This window comes from Carex rostrata, chromosome 28 (genome assembly GCF_964058835.1).
Source record: "Carex rostrata chromosome 28, lpCarRost1.2, whole genome shotgun sequence".
Taxonomy (NCBI): Eukaryota; Viridiplantae; Streptophyta; class Magnoliopsida; order Poales; family Cyperaceae; genus Carex; species Carex rostrata.
Window position 1 is genome coordinate 4,042,549 of NC_135945.1, and position 17,111 is coordinate 4,059,659.

At 34.7% G+C, this 17,111-nt stretch overlaps 1 protein-coding gene across 1 annotated transcript; it reads right to left on the reverse strand.

Annotated features, from left to right (window-relative positions):
- On the reverse strand, positions 1-7,660 carry LOC144545912 (disease resistance protein RPP13-like). The gene is made up of 4 exons (XM_078294476.1): positions 6,923-7,660; positions 5,159-5,944; positions 390-1,772; positions 1-226 (listed from the first exon to the last, which is right to left on the reverse strand). The coding sequence occupies exons 1-4, from the start codon at positions 7,534-7,536 to the stop codon at positions 196-198; spliced, it is 2,814 nt and encodes a 937-aa protein (XP_078150602.1). The 5' UTR covers positions 7,537-7,660; the 3' UTR covers positions 1-195.
- Between the last annotated feature and the right edge of the window lie 9,451 nt (positions 7,661-17,111).

Consider the following 17,111-nt stretch of genomic DNA (forward strand, 5'->3'; position numbering starts at 1 on the left):
GACCCAATTAAAATCCATGCAATTAATAAGTACAATTACAATTATAAAAACTGAAAATGCATAGTTAACAATAGAAAATTAAATCTAGCATTTACAACAACGGGCAAGTATGAAAAGTTGAACGGTGCAGGAACAACAAACTAAAATAAAGGAACTTATAATATTATAATGAGACTCAAATCTGACCTTTCGTCTCTAATTAAGCATGTATTCTTCTTTTTCCGGCCTGCTCAACATATAATTAAGAGTAGTTAAATTACAGTGAAAATAATAAAAAAGAGCTGATAATCGAAATTAAAGACTTGCAGCTACGCAAAGTATATGAATAGCAAATTAAGATTGAGGAATTTGTAAAGAAATTTTACAATCAAAGAAGCATGAGATCTCACCATATACGCACAGATGGGATATGCTCAATTTTGTGTAGATCTTTTCCTTGCATAGATTCACGTAGCTCATGTGAGGGCCACTTTACAAGTAGCTCTTGAAGGGTCCGCACCTTTTGTAGCTCGGGAAAGGCGTGCAACATCTTACAATCGCTAATTTCGAGATGAGTAAGGATGGGCATAGCTCCCTCTATTATGTCCCAATGCCATAGTTGAGACAAGCGATGAAGCTTTAGTTTTTTTAGTTTAGGAAACCCTCCGGTTAAACAAATCATCCCAGTTCCCACATATGAGTCAAAAGTTAAATTAAGTATACTGAGGCTCTGCAACCTCTCCAATATGGGCATTGGATCTACATGGAGCCAAGAAAATGCGAGCGTCAATTTGGTGAGGTTTGTTGGGAACATCTCAAGACTTCGAACATATGTATTTCTATCCCACTTTCCATGGAGACGTAGTTTCTGTATCTTCCCATGACAAGGTAAGTCTTTTGTCCCCCCAAATGGTAGCATTTGTACTGAAGTCCTTCTCAGCTCATGCACGGGGTATTTAATACTAAGGTATACCAACTGTTCTGAACTTCTCAGCACATCCTTGAGGTTTTGCCACGCTACTTGACCCCAAGGAAGTAATTCCCTTGTACCAATTTCAATTCCTAACGTACGCAAGTTGATACACCATTTTAAATCAGCAATACATTCTGTATTTATCGACACATTTTTAACTGTTTGTAGATTTGGATGTAGATTCCATTTTAATGGTAAACAGAATTCTCCGGATCCATATACATGCCTTAGAGTTGGGATTACGGCATCAGACAAATCTATAGTTTCTCCTACACAATCTTCGTCAGCATTATTTATTGCTCTCGATTTCTCAAAATCAATGGTTTCTAGATTATTGAAGGTAAACTTCTTAAATATATCTTGTGGAATACGGCATTCTCTTAAACCCAAATATGTCAAGTGTATCAAGCCCTTCGGCCACTGTCTCGGAGTGAATTTGGTCATGTCTACATTCTGCAAGGTTAACACTCTAAGTAGACTAAAACAACTATAATTTAGTTTGCTAAACCCACAAACCTTTGATACGGGAAATAGACGAAAACCATTATTATTTCTAACCCCACGAACCTCTTCACCAAAACAGAGTAAAGAACAAGTGTTTTCTGAATATACACCATCTTCGGTGAGGGTGCAAAATTGCAGTGCCGCACGGCGCGGCTTTCTAGCCGCTAGCTGGTTAACATTTTCTTCTGCTTTGGAGAATACGGTGAAGAAGTTCTCCTCTTTGGCTTTGTGAATAGCCAGGTCCCGTAGAAGATCGTGCATACTACAGTATTTGCAGTAGCCGTTCCAAGATTTTTTGGTAACTTGAATCAAGCACCTACAATAGTATTTTTTTCATACAATTAACATCAAAGAAGAAGGGAAATATTTGTTTATGAATATGGAGGTATTTCTTTAAGTCAAATTAAAATGAACACTTGGCTATATCTTTCATCCATATATATAGGTAGGTATTCCTTAAGAAGGTCCCACTTGGATTTCAGATATGCAGTGATAGTTATATAAAATATATTTGGCCAACTCGAAATGCTAAAATTATTACTATAAAAATTAATTCTTACTCAGCTAATTAATATATTAAGTTGCATTTAAATTTGTTTTGATCAGTGGATATATTATGTTACATTACAACTGTTTGTATATAGATAAAATTAAAAATGTTGGTATTGCTTGACAGTGAAGCAATTAATTAAGAATATATATTGTTGTCCTCTTTTATTTAGGTCTAAAAACTACATCTAATACTCAATGGTATTAATTTGTTATTTAAATAAGCCTCGTACTGTAAGCAGTCGTTACAGCCCATGTCTTACTTGACTCATAGTAATTACTCTTTATGTGCTAAATTAAATTGTTGGTATATAGCATAGCACACGTGCGGATATCTACATCAATATTTTGACTAATGCAATGTTGAGGTGAGAGAATATTTTAAAAATAATTGTTTTAACCATCTTTAATTGACAGCTCCTTATTAATTGCATGCAGTCTCAGAAACATGAGCTTAGTGCAGTGGCACGAGACCTCGTCTCTTTTTAGAAAGACACTGGTTCAATTATCGAGAAGAACATATGACAAATGCTAGGGTACCGTACCGGGAAGCCATTAGTAAAAATGAAAATAAAAATTGCATGCAGTCTCATTACAAAAAATATGACTTTTAAATTAATTCGCAACTCATCAATCAAGATTGGTGACATTAGACGTCTAGTTTCCAATTTAAGATTTTAATATTTTTTTAAACGATATTAAGCAAATTAGGCAAGTGGAAGATGCTCCGTATTCTACTTTGTATTAGCTTCCTTTTTAAGCAAGCGCAGTACGCTGAAAATGATTTTTTTTTCTCTTACCTCAATGTTGCGCCAAATAAAAAATATGTTGTTAAAACAACGTGTGATTTTCAGTAAACTGTTGTAGACACGAAAAATATGTTGTAGCCAACTTATTGTAGACACGAAAACCGAACTTTAATCTACTGGCAAAAAAACAATGTTGTGTGAAAAGTTACAAATTTGAAATCCAGATGAAATTATCATTTATGTATATTAGAATTTAGAAGACTAGACTTTCATCCTTCGTCAAAGAAAAGAAAACAAAGCTATAGACATACTAATCACCAAAGCTAATTAGCCACATTTTTTTTTGTCAAATAAAAAATATCGGGCTATCTTAGTGCTCCACTCTTTCCAAAAATTTTGTTGTCAAATATGAATTTCTTGATATACTATTATATCTTGTTTGGATGAAGGACAGAGGAAGAGTAGTAATACAAGAGAAAGAAAATTTATACTTGATTGAAAATTTAATAGATTTGTAAGGTAAATAGAGGTTATTATTTTAGCTTAAATCATCTAAAGGTTTTATTGTTTTACTATTCAAATTATAAGATAATTTAGAATTTAATTGATGAGTATAGTAATTAGAGGTTATTCTTTTAACTTCATGTAATCTTCTAAAGCTTTTATTTATTTTTTTACTTTTCTAATTATAGTGTAACGAAAGAACACAAGACCAATCAAATAAGAGAATGAAAAAATAGTAACTTATAAATTATGTTTTCTTTAATTTTCATTCCCTCCTATCTGTAGTTTACAGTTAAACAATGAATATATTATTATATTTTTTCAAAAAGATCTTAGTAAAGAAATATCTTTTTATAAAATATATATATATAGAGGTTGGCTAAACTCAAAACATTTTTTTCTAGCTCTAGGAATGACTCGTTTTTTTTATTTTCAAAGTCCAAACAGCTAGTCGATCTCAACCGTTAGATATTCAATCTATATTAAAATGTGCTTGGAGACCAAATTTTATATCTTTTGAGATTTTTTTACTATTTATTAAGATGGTTTCAAAATCTTTGTTTTTATTAAATTTCTACACCATTGAAAAACAACGATTTTCAAATCATCTTAATAAATAGTAAAAAAATTCAAAAAATATAAAATTTGGTCTCCAAGCACATTTTAATATAGATTGAACATCTAACGGTCTGGATTGATTGTTTGGACATTGAAAATCGAAAAAAAAAAACGAATTGTTTGTTCCGAGAGCTAGGAAAAAAAAGGTTTTGAGCTTGGATTGACTGTTTGGACCAAGGGAGGCTTAAGTGCCACCCGTCCTTGACTCCTAAATACAGTACCTTACGCATCCTCCATATATATCTACAAATGTCGATATCAAACTTAATTATAACCATGTTAATGACAATCATGCAACGTTATATCTAACTCTATGAAACATTGACAAACAACAAAATATCTATTTTTCAATCTTTTCTGTAACAAATAATTTGTTGCCAAAAAGTTTGTAATTGAGTATCCACAATTTCTTCTACAATTAACGATGATAACATATGTAAGCCACGAAGAATAGCAACTCATCAAAAAAAAATATTGTTGTACCTTTTTCTAAAGTAAAACTTAATTTTAATTCCTTTCAGTTAAGATCAGAGCATTCTACATACCTGAGCTGAGCACACTTACATTTTCGCCAAATGGCACAAGCATTCAATGACATACAAATATAAAGAAGTTTGTTTACAAAATTACTTAAATATGACTTCTCTTTTCGACTTGTTCACAATATTAACATATGCTAGCTAGCTTATTGTTTTTAGCCTTTGTATTGACTATTGATTTTGCAACTTGCCTTATGAGGTCAACTACGATAAATGCTACCATTAATTTGGTGTTCCCCACACACGTTCGGAAACTGCCTTCGTATATTATTTATACGTACTCTTGCTAAGGACCAATAAATAAGATTTCTAGTTGCAAGAGAAACAAAATGAAAATGGTTTAGTAATATCGAACTATATATACATGTTCTGTAATATCTAGCTAAATGTTAATAATATCTAACTATCTATAAAGAGATACCAAATAATAGTTAATTAGGTCCAACATATTTGTTTAAATTAATTTATATTATTTAAAAAATATATATTTTTATTAAATCGATTATTTGAAAGCTAGCCGTAAAATAACCGTTGCACTATCGAACTCTCCGTTCCATTTGTTTTGTTTCAGTTGACAAGGTATGTTAAGGAGTCGTGCATCATGTGTACCGGACACTGATTGAATTGAGAGGGAGTTATACATTTGATCTGAATGTGATGAGACTGGGCTGGACCAAAAATACATGAGGACCTTTTTTATACCAGACAAGTACCTTCAAAGTTAGAACTGAAAAGGGATGTACCTTTGCACGAGCTCTTCAAGGCATTTCTCAGCTCTATCCTCCATTGTTCCACATCTACCTTTCGGGATGAATTCTTCAGCCATCCACATTCCGGTAAGGTGCCTTCCTGAAATCCTATAATCTTCGGGAAAAGCAGCAAAATAAAGAAAACATGATTTGAGATGATCTGGCAAGTCTTCGTAACTCTTGGCTAGGATCTGCATGCACTTCTCCCCATCTTCATTACTCCAATCTATGGTCTCTTCCACTTTGCTCCAAGCACTGTAGGTGCGATCTCTCCTTGTGAGGATACCACCTAGCACAACCAATGCCAATGGTAACCCACCGCATTTTTTTGTTAATCTTTTGGCGATTTCCAGGAGATCACCAGGGTAGTTCTCAGATTGTATCTGTCGTTGAAAAGCCCTTCTGAAGAGGAGAGCAAGACCCTCAGCATCGTTTAGGTAATCAATTTTATGTATATCTGTATTGCAATCAGCCGCTTTAGCAACATCCAGATTTCTGGTGGTAATTATCACACGGCTCTCATTGTTCTCATCGGGTAATGCTTTTTCCAATTGCTCCCAAAGATTAATGTCCCAGATATCATCTAGGATAATTAAATATCTCTTGCGTCTCAACGAGCTCTTGAGCTTCAGCACTAAATCCCCATCTGTTATGGGTGGATTTTTATTTTTCATTTGAGGTTCAATTGAGTAAAGAATTTCTCTCCAGAGATCATTTAAATCGTACTTTTGAGAAATTGACAGCCATGCCCTACAATGGAAGTGCCTCTCCAATTCCGCACTGCATGTGCTTACAAGAATACATTGGTTAGATCAAGAAAAAACAGTCCAATTAAAGAGAATATTTTTATTGTACAATAAAGCAGTCCAAAGAGAGTACATTTATTATTGTACAATTTTTTTTTCCATGTTACAGGATTGATTATCTGTATTCTTAAGAAGATTTGGACCACATAATGTAAGGAGAAGACTAATTTAATCAAGTCTTTGTGCAAAAATTACCATGAAGCTAAGAAAATTACCATCTCTTAAATTCTATTAACCAAAAACAGAGTAACTAATTTTTATTAAGCGTAAATATTACAGTTATTATTTATGGAAAAAATTATCAGAATCATATTGGTGTAGTTGAGTAAAATTTCAGTATATTTTTTCATGAAACATTTCAGTATATTTATGTGCATGTTTACGGATCGTCAGAATTTATTTTTTCTCAATTCAATTAAATTACTAAACAATCCCTTTATATAACCCAGTGTTGCAAATAATGGTATGCGTTCGTCGGACGGACAAAGTACCGTCAAACGATTAATCGGGAATAATCAGCCGATTAGTCAGAAAAAAATTAATGGTTTGGTCACTGCCAACAATTAATCATCCGATTAATCAGTCTAAACGGACGTTTTTGACAACACTGATATAACTCACTGTCATGAATTTACCTCATATAGTATTTAGTTAATTTCTGTTAAACAGGGATTTTGTTCACCATTAAAAGGAAGTGACAGGATGCTCTAGTTAATAAATATGCATAAGGTAATTAATTACTAACAGTAATGAAGATTCATGACAAAAATTCCCTCTTCCTTACCTGATAAAAAGAAATATAAACAAATAATCTTATTAATTTGGGCAGTTGAGTTCTTAGAAACGAGTTGGTTTTGGGATTTAATTTTCTTGTTAAAAAAATGTAAAAAAGAAATCACAATCTTTTATGCAATTCATATAAAAACATCAGTTAAAAAGATAGCACATGTACCTTTTGTATACTTTTTTGGCCAGGGTGGTTTTGCCGAGGCCGCCAGTGCCCACAATCGAGAGCACCGTGCGCCTTGAAATGCTGCTATCAAGCAGCTGCTTGATAATCTTGCCCTTGTCATCCTCAAGGCCAACAACTTCTGGATCATCAAGCTTATCAGAAGGATCTAAATCATCAACATCATCGAGAGCACCAAGCTTATCCTGAATTCCCAACTGGATTCCACGCTGCAAAATCCGATTGAGATTTTGTGTGATACCTTCGAGCTCTTTACGCATGCCGTGCTTGTATGTTTTATAGCTTCTTTTAACAGCCGCCATCTTTTTTCTGAGCCAGTTGGAACTTTCTGGACCGGTTTGTTCAATGTTAACCCGGAAGGTATCAATGACACTATCTATTTTGTCGCCAATTTCTTTGACCTGGTTTAGCCACTCTGTTACCAATTCATTTGTGTTTCGCTTGGAATTGGCATCTCTTAGCAAAGCATGGATCAACCGAAGTTCCTGCTGCATCTGTTCAATCTGCTCACGCACATCCTCCAGTTGATCTTGAGCTTTATTAATCAAGAAATCAGCAAGCTTGCCCAACACAGCGCTCACAATTGCCTCTGCCATGTATTTTCGATTGTGGGAAGGTCTTTGTCTCTCTCTCTTTTTTTCCTCTTTAATTTGCTGGGAGGGGGTTGAAAGTGATTTAGCTTTGTTCTTTGTTCTTGGGGATGATTAGTAGTACATGAGATGAGACGGTTATATATAGAGACTTAGAGAGCTTGATTTAAGTTTAAATTAGACAAAAAGGAAAACATAAAGGATAAGTTAGTGTACTCGCGACGGTGCACTGTAGTTAGTGTATATTTGAAAGAGAAATGAAGAGATCATAGGCATCTTTATTTGCTTCATTTTATTTTTTATTGATGCGCCAATACTGCTTGCTTCTTTCGTAAGTTTGTCACGATATGTGTCTTTAATTACAATTGACTGTCTGCTCTTTAATTGTGCACATCTTAAAATTTTATAGAACAGATACCTTTTGCTGAGTGGAATTCCTTTTTTGCGGGGCTAACTTTTCTATTTCTCTCACTATTTTGCTGGGTGAAATTTCTTTTTCTTTTTTCCCAGATTCGGTACTTGCTTTCTCATTTCACGCACCTTCTTTGCTGAGTGGGACCGCTTATTTATCTATTCAAATAAGTTCAAGCTAAGGCCAATGATGCTGTTGGACCGCTTTTCTATCATCAAACTAGATATTTATTGATTTGAGTAGAATTAGGGTGTTCTGCTTGGTGAAGTTGAGAACAACCTAGTTCCACACTTCCACTCGATTAATTTCATTATTTTATAAATAAAAAAATAGCGAAATATGATAGATTTTTGGAGTTGTTTTATTGGACGGTCGAGAACCGAACTCAAAGTCTGAGTTACATTAGGGGATCTGAATTTAATATCTAGCTAGATGAGCACTTGTACCTGTCTGACTGCCTCCCATTAAAGGACCCATGTACGGCTGCTGCATGAATGTAGTTAATTCTTTCTTTGGATTGGGCATGCATGTAGTTAATTATTTCTTTTAACTTACACAACAGCATGCATGCTGCACATGTATAATTAATTAATTAAGAGATGTATGAAGTGGGTCCCACTAATAAAAAGAGCGGTAGGTGCAAAGTAGTGGTTTGCTAACGGGTTACCCGTGACCCGTTCCGGGTAACCCGTTAGGGGTAACGGGTAGGACGGGTAAAGGGGTAGGCCGGGTACGGGTAAAACCCGTGACAGGTAGACGGGTAATTTTCCCAAAACCTCTATCCGGTCCGTTTATTACCCGTACCCGTTGCGGGTTGACGGGTACGGGTCCGGTCCGGGCGGGTTTTTTTTTTTTTGTTTAATAGAAACGAACGGCCCAGATTTACTTAGGATTGTAGCAGATTTAAATAAAAGGTTGGATTTGGAATTGGACGGACCCTACAATCCCTTAGGATTGTAGCAGAAGGGATTGTAGCATATTTATTTCTACTCAGTGAGGAATTGCACTGGATCTGAATTTTAAAAGGAGGCCGCCAAAAAAAATTTGAAATTCAAATTTTGTAACGGGTCGGGTACGGGTAACGGGTACGGGTAACGGGTAATGGGTACGGGTAGGCGGGTACAACGGGTTTTTTTTTCAAATGCCTTGTCCGGCCCGTATATTACCCGTACCCGTCTACCCGTTTGACCCGGGCAACGGGTACGGGTCAAACGGGTAACGGGTACGGGCCGGGTAAAACGGGTTTAACCCATTTCGGGTATAGCAAAACACTAGTGCAAAGGGCCATATATTAGTTTAGTTTGTAAACTTTAGATTAAATTGCAGACATACTAAATTTATTACTACATCCATTTATTTTTATATTTTCTTCAGGAGCTGTTGTTGCAGATGCCCCGCGTGCAATTGAGTTAACAAATGACCACGAGATCTGAAAGGTAAATTAGATTTAACACATGCAAAAGGTTAAGAATGGCTGGTGCCTTTTTCGTAGCCTTTCCTCTAATGAACTGCATTATTAATGATTATCATTTGCACGTTCATAGGTGACCTGAATTATTAATTAATGATTTTGTTTAATCAAACTGTGTCAACCCGTGTCTTAAACGAGTCAAAAAGTGACATATCTTGATTAGAATATTATCATTATATTTTGTTTAACGTGTTGAAAATGAGAATAAAATATTTTTCTAAATCCATAAGTTAATATTATTTCCTCAAAGAAAAAGTTAATATTAAGCAGTTAGAAATATATATTATAGATATTTGAAATTAGTAAAACCTCAAAAAAATGTTAATAATGACATATTTATTTTATATACTGCATGCTTCACAACAAACATTTGATGAAATAGTTTATTAATTTAGAGTGAAGTCACATACATTGATTAATAAAATGAATATTATGAACCTGATAATAAGCACAGAGAACAACCACGGGGCTCTACCTCAGGAATTGAAATAAGGGAAACGCGATTTAAAAATATTAATGAACTAACAAGACGTAAAAATGTTAGTTCTTATGATGAGATGTCGAGTATATCAGAGTTTAGTGCGGGGGGTATAATCAGCCACCATATGCATATGGATATGACGGCCATTTTTATTAATAACCCAAAAAAAAAAAGTTTTTTACAAAAGTAACCCCAAAATCTGAGTTTTTCCAAATATAACCAAACCGCCAGGCATGCTGGCGGTCCACTTCTATAGCGGACCGCCATGCACACGGGCGGTCTGCTAGGGACCCGACCGCCAGCGTTTTGGGCGGTCCGCTTTTTTTTTTTTTTTTTTTAGAGATCTGATTTTTTCTTAATATTTTCATTTGTTTTAGTTTTTTTTGCTTAGGGTATTTGCTGATGCACGAACAATCAAGAAATTGGAAAAAAAGTAATGGAAAGATAGATTTGGTTCTGAGATCACACAGATTCTCAATTCTTTAATAAAACTGATACATCAAGAACTAACTTCTGCCAAAAGACATGACGTCTGTTTAAATACAAACCCTAAAAACAGAAAATACATAAAAAAAAAACATAAAAGACCCTAAAAACTCTAAAATTATAAAGAAAGGTCCAAAAGTCCATGAAGGAAGACTCGAATCGCGAATCTGAGCCAAAAAATGGGCGAAACAAATCATAGATTGTTTCAAATCCAGTTTTGGGCTGTGGAGTTCCTGTCAAAATTTCAGCCCGATCCGACGGACGAATCAAAAGTTACGCCCCTTTTCGTGAAGCATGCGCAGGACCATATTGCATCATATTTGCCAAAAAATAAAACATTTGATATATTTATAAGTGATGTTGTCTAATTGTAGAAAAATCCAAATAAATTGAAATTTGTATCAATTCTGTGTATTTTTGAAGGCTCTACATGCTGGTGTAATAACTTTTTCAGTTTGGTCCCTGTATCAGTCCAGACTTGCTGATTTACCAACAGAGGTCAAATTTAATGTTTTTAGTGCATTGCACTATACCAGTAGCTTTTGCCTAGTGCTTGGCTGCTGAGTTTGGACTTAGTACCATACCAGATGTCAGTCTAGGGTGCTTTGTGCATGGACAGAGATCTAATTTGAGGTTTGAACATATTTTAGTATCTCTAAACTATTGTTTTAGTACCATAAATATAGAGAAGAAGATCAACAAGCTGTCAGAGCTTGAAATTTTTTGAATCAAAGCCAAGTCCTTAATTAGTGTTATCTTTAGACTTGTGATATCCAACTGACAAATCAATTGAAAGTTATAAAGAGTTACGACATCACTTATAAATATATCAAATGTTTTATTTTTTGGCAAATACTCTAAGCAAAACTAAAACTTCACAAATGAAAATATTAAGAAAAAAAATCAGATCTCTAAAAAAAAAAAAATAAAATAAAAAAATAAAATAAAAAATAAAAACCGGACCGCCCAGAACGCTGGCGGTCGGGTCCCTAGCTAGGGATGGCAAAATGGCCCGTTGGCCCGTCAGCCTGCTCAATCCCACCCGGCCCGATGGAAAAAAAGCCTGTACCCGGTCGGCCCGTCACTGTAGCAGGACAGGTAGGGCCGGGCCTAGAAACAGGCCAGGTCATGCATGGGATTCAGCCAAAGCCCAAAGGCAGCCTGCTGGGCCTAATTTATTTGAATGAATGAGAATTTAGGTTTTTATTTTGCCCCCGTCTCTGATTTAGATTTTCGAAGATTTACGAAAACTCGAAAACCCCTCTTAGGTTTAGCCAGCGCCGCACTCCTCTCTTCCTCTCTTCTCGCCTCCACAGTCACTTTCTTCCTCAGAAGTCCTATTTCTGTCCGACTCCTCCACTCCGGAGCCTCGCTCCGCTCTCCTTCCTCTCGCGGCTCCTCACCAGAGAATCGATCGAATCTCACGGCCTCACCACAAGTTTAAAAGTGGCGCCGCTCTCTCTTTCCGCCTCCACCTAAGCGACCCCCGCTAGTCTGCCACCAATCCGCCTCCATTAGTCTAACAAGAGCCCAGCTTCTTCTCCTTGGAGGTATCAGATTTTCATCTTTTGATTGAGAAAGAAATGGTGCTTTCTGCTTTAGTTTTTTTTTTTTTTAAATCTGTCATTGTTCAAGCACTGTCTTTCATGAAAGATTTTGGTTTTGGGGGAGTAACCGAGTAACTCATGCACAAAGTTTCGAAAAGGTTTTTTCAGTCAAATCTGTTATTTTATTTTTTTTAATTCAGCTGTTGCTTGGTGCTGAAATTCTTCTGCTTTACTACAATTTGCTCATTTTCTGGACTTGAGAAACAGAGTATAAGAACTTTATTTGTTTACTGGCAAAGTAGGGCAAGGAATCAGTTGAAATTGTGGTTTCCGGTACCTTTAATATTTGCTTGTATATATCAACTGTGAAATATGTTTCTGATTTTGACTGAAATATTGTTTTTTTTGTAATATAGTTACTGTTCTGCCCCGCTACTAGTTCTCTGCCACCGATTCGGGTTGCTCCTTTCTTCTCTTGATCAGCCAAGTGAAGCCCTAAAGCTGGTATTTTTTTCCCTCTTCTCTAATTATAGTAAGCGCTAATTATTTTTTTAGGTTTAGGGTCAGTTGTGCTTTAGGTGTTTAGATCTTAGTCTCTTAGATCATAAATATAACTCAGGTCATTACTGCTTTTATGTCGATCAGTCAAGATGATTTGGCTCTGGATTTATGACAAATTTTTTTGCAAGCTGATATTTTATTCAAATATTCTAAGTGGCCTATGTAATCATTTATAATGTATTGGTACAGAATCTGGTTCTGTTTTCATTAGAAAACATAACTTTTTTTGCAAGTTGATGTTTATTCGAATATTCATAGTGTTAAATTTATGTTATTTAGTGTTGAACTATGTCATTTGGTGTTAAATTTTATTTTGTGTAATTTGATTGTGCAATGCTTGTATTTGTATGGATTTTAGTGGTAATTTCTATTGTGTATTTGTATGGATTTTAGTGATATTTGCATTGTTTGTATTTGTTTGTATAGATTTTAGTGGTATTTGTATTGTTTGTGTATTGTTTGTAGTTGTTTGTATGGTATTTTAGTGTTAAATTAAAATTTGGTGTATAAGAAACTTGTGTAAATTGATGTTGGATTGGACCAGGCCGGCCGGGCCGGGCCGGGTAAGGCAGCCCATTGGCGCAGACAGGCAGGCGAAGGAATGATGGGAAAGCCCATGGGCGGGCCGGGCCAAAATTTTTAGGCCCATCAGATCAGGCCAGGCAGGCGGGCCGTTAGTTTTTAACAGGCAGGCCAGGCTTGGGATTGACAAAATACATGTGGGTTCAGCCCATTGCCATCCCTATCCCTAGCAGACCGCCCGTGTCCCTGGCGGTCCGCTATAGAAGTGGACCGCCAGCATGCCTGGCGGTTTGGTTATATTTGGAAAAACTCAGATTTTGGAGTTACTTTTGTAAAAAACTTTTTTTTTTGGGTTATTAATAAAAATGGCCGTGGATATGAAGATGTTAACAATCCTTCATTTGGATCAACAATGTCTTCTCTTTTTGGTTCCGGACAACAATATCACCATTTTTATAATAATACAGATGATGATGAAGTGATCCAGCCAGCACGACATAGTTTCTGGCAGTGAAAGAGTGTGTTTATAGTTTTAATACTTGTATTATATTGTATTAGTGAATTATTTGATTGTAATCATTTATCTAAATATGAATTATTGACAAATTAATTTTTTATCAATTTTTTCCTATTTTTTTGTAAAACAAACTTCTGGCCAAAAGGTCCGATTTTCCGATCTGAATCGGCCGATATTGGCCGATACTCCGATCCCGATACCGGTATTTCCTACTATGGTTTACAGTAACAAGAGATTCTTACAGCCTCTATTATAGAATACAGAAGTTTTTAAAGCGTTATGTTATCCATATGTTATCAGTTTTTGGTAAATTAATTAACAATCGATTATTATTTTTTTTTAGAAGTTCGTAAAATAAATCTTTTATTTTTATCAACACTTTATCGGTGATTTTCAATTTATATACCGTTTGATACTCAACTTATATATGGAATATTTTATAATTTTAGTTTTCATAGTTTGATATATTTTTATTGGTTGTAGACTTGTATTGTGCTGTAAAATAAAACTGATTGTTAATATAAGAAAGATATATTTCAAATTAAAAAATAAAAAAACGAGAATCACGTACTGCTATCTGCTCATCAAATATAAGAGAAATTAAAACACGCACGCTAAATTCAAATACAAGAACGGTATTTATAGTATTCCTAAAATAAATAGATAAGGTAGAGGGAGTAGTGGAGATCATAGAGGTGGTGGAGATCGTGGGATCGTGGAGGGCATGGAGCCCACCCATAATCTTTCAAAAATAGCTTGGCTTCCAAGAAAAAAGTATTCCTGTAAAAGGTCCATCAGAAAAATGTGTTCTTTTAGAAGATCCATCAGAAGGTCCAAAATAGGATAGTCCACGGATCATGCGGTCTAAGGCTATATATGCCGCATACGGCATAGATGATGCTGCACGGATTCTGACTTGGAGGATTTTTGTGATAATTCGTCATTTTACATGTTGTGCACTTCATGTGAGGTGTTTGCATGCTCGATGAAATGTCTGATTTAGACGTCATCTTCAGAAATCGCCTAAATACGACGTTTTTGCTCTATTTTTGTCCTAAAATGATGACTTTCTCCAAAACCTGCCAAAAACACCTAAAAACATATTTGCGGTAAATAATTTAGAAAAATTGCTACTTTACATTCCCTTTTTGTCATTTTCCGGAAAAAAAAGTAGTCAATTTTGCTATATATTTTGACTTCATTAATCTTGCAAATAACAACTAAATTTTTTACAAAAATTTGAAGAAGACGGATTTCAAATTTGTGCAAATAAAGAACCACATCTATGAATCTATTTGCTATAAACGATATTAGTGTAAGCTTTGCATTTCTGTACTAGTGGAGATTGAGACCACATCTATAATTAGAGATTTGCTCCCGGGTAGGGTACGGGTACCTCGGGTAAATTAACCCGACACGGGGTAACAGGTAGGGCGGGTACTCGGGTAGGCGGGTACTCGGGTAGGACGGATACGGATAGGCGGGTTTTTTTTTTAAAAACTCTACCCTACCCGTTTCATACCCGTGTCCGTCTCGGGTAGGGTCCGAGTATTTTTTTTTCTTTTTTTTCTGTGTTTTTTTTCTGTTTTTTTTTGTCTGAACCAGCGGGATTTTTTGAAAAATTTTGAATTTCAAATTATAACGGGTTAACGGGTACGGGTTAAACGGGTAAAGGGGTGTGGGTACAACGGGTAAAAGGGTTCGGGTACGGGTACAACGGGTCTGGGTAGGCGGATTTCAGGTATGGATACGGCGGGTACGGGTTGGGCGGCTTTTTTTTCAAATGATGGTGTCCGGTCCGTCTCAAATCCGTACCCGTGTATCCGTTTACCCGCCTATACCCAGGCACGAGTACGGATACCTCGGGTAATGGATACGGGCGGACCAGGTTCGAGTAACCCGTTAGGGGTTTTAGCAGAACTCTATGACTATAATCTGTGTTACAATCATATCTTAATCGCCTTTATTCTTTATCACCTTTGTTCTTTACAGCTAGCTAGCACTTACAATATTCTTTATCACCTTTATTCTTTGTCGCTTCAAAGGGTTACTTGTTGTCTCCCATTTGATATAAATGATTATCATTTGCACCTGGTTCATAGGTGACCTGTATTGTTAATGATTTTTTCTAATCAAACTGTGTCAACTCGTGTCTTAAACGAGTCAAAAAGTGACATATCTTGATTAGAATATTATCATTATATTTTGTTTAACGTGTTGAAAATGAGAATAAAATATTTTTCTAAATCCATAAGTTAATATTATTTCCTCAAAGAAAAAGTTAATATTAAGCAGTTAGAAATATATATATATTTGAAATTAGTAAAACCTCAAAAAAATGTTAATAATGACATATTTATTTTATATACTGATGAAATAGTTTATGAAATAGTTTATTAATTTGATGAAATAGTAAAACCTCACAACAAGCATTTGATGAAATAGTTTATTAATTTGGAGTGAAGTTGTGTAAACAAAATATTAATTTAAATTATCTGATTAATCAATTATGCTACATACGTATACATATATTTTGTTATTATCCAACTAGTTTTAAATCTGATTACTAAATAAATAACAATTATATTAAAAAATAATCAATAATATAATTAAAACTTTATTACCCGGAGCTGTAAAGTATGGACCTAAGGCAACTTCCCGTCGTTAGCGCAAGAATAATCCGTTAAGCTTTCCCAAGTTACGCCGGTATTCCACTACCTACGGGCTCGCGCAACCATACTAGAGGTTGATATAGCTTCTTTTAACATTGATAGCAAAATATATAATATTTTTACTATAAAGAAAATATTTGTTTGTGGGAGAATAAATTGAATTTTATGAATTATAGAGCTAGAGAATATGAATTATTAGAGGGATTATTGGATGATGAGCTCTTCAAGTATTATGTGTTACTTATAGGCAAATAACATTAACACAATAAATCTGTACATATATGACAATTAAAATACCCATTCATTCTCTATTACAGTTTCTATATGTATTAAAGAAATTGAACTGTTGAATTTTAGAAATAAATGGTCATCATGTATTAGCTCAAACGGCGATTAAATTAATTACTTGCGCAAAGTGCTGTGCTATTCATTTTAATTGATTAAAATGAATAACATTAAAATGAATAACAAAGATCGATCATTGATGCCACGCACAGCTCATATCCAATATATATTGGATTTGATTTTCTGACGCAGTGGATAATGAGCATCTATGTAAAAACTGGATCAAAAGAATTAATTTACAATTAGCTCTATAATTCATAAAGCTACAAAATGTTAATATTAAAATAAATATCATTTAAATTTTGAGTTTTAAAATAAATTTCTAGCAGCAGCAGAAGAATAGATATAGCCTCACTCAATTCAACAAATATGCCTACATTTTATAATAAATTAAAACCCAAAATTGACAGAGCTTAAATTATATTTTAGAATGTATATCAATATTAATAGTACAAAAATACATCGCATAAGCAGTTTTTTAAATACATATCGGGACCCAAATATCATTTTAAGGTTTGTGGCATTTAATGCAGAACTAGATTGATCTAAATTGTACAGTAATTAATG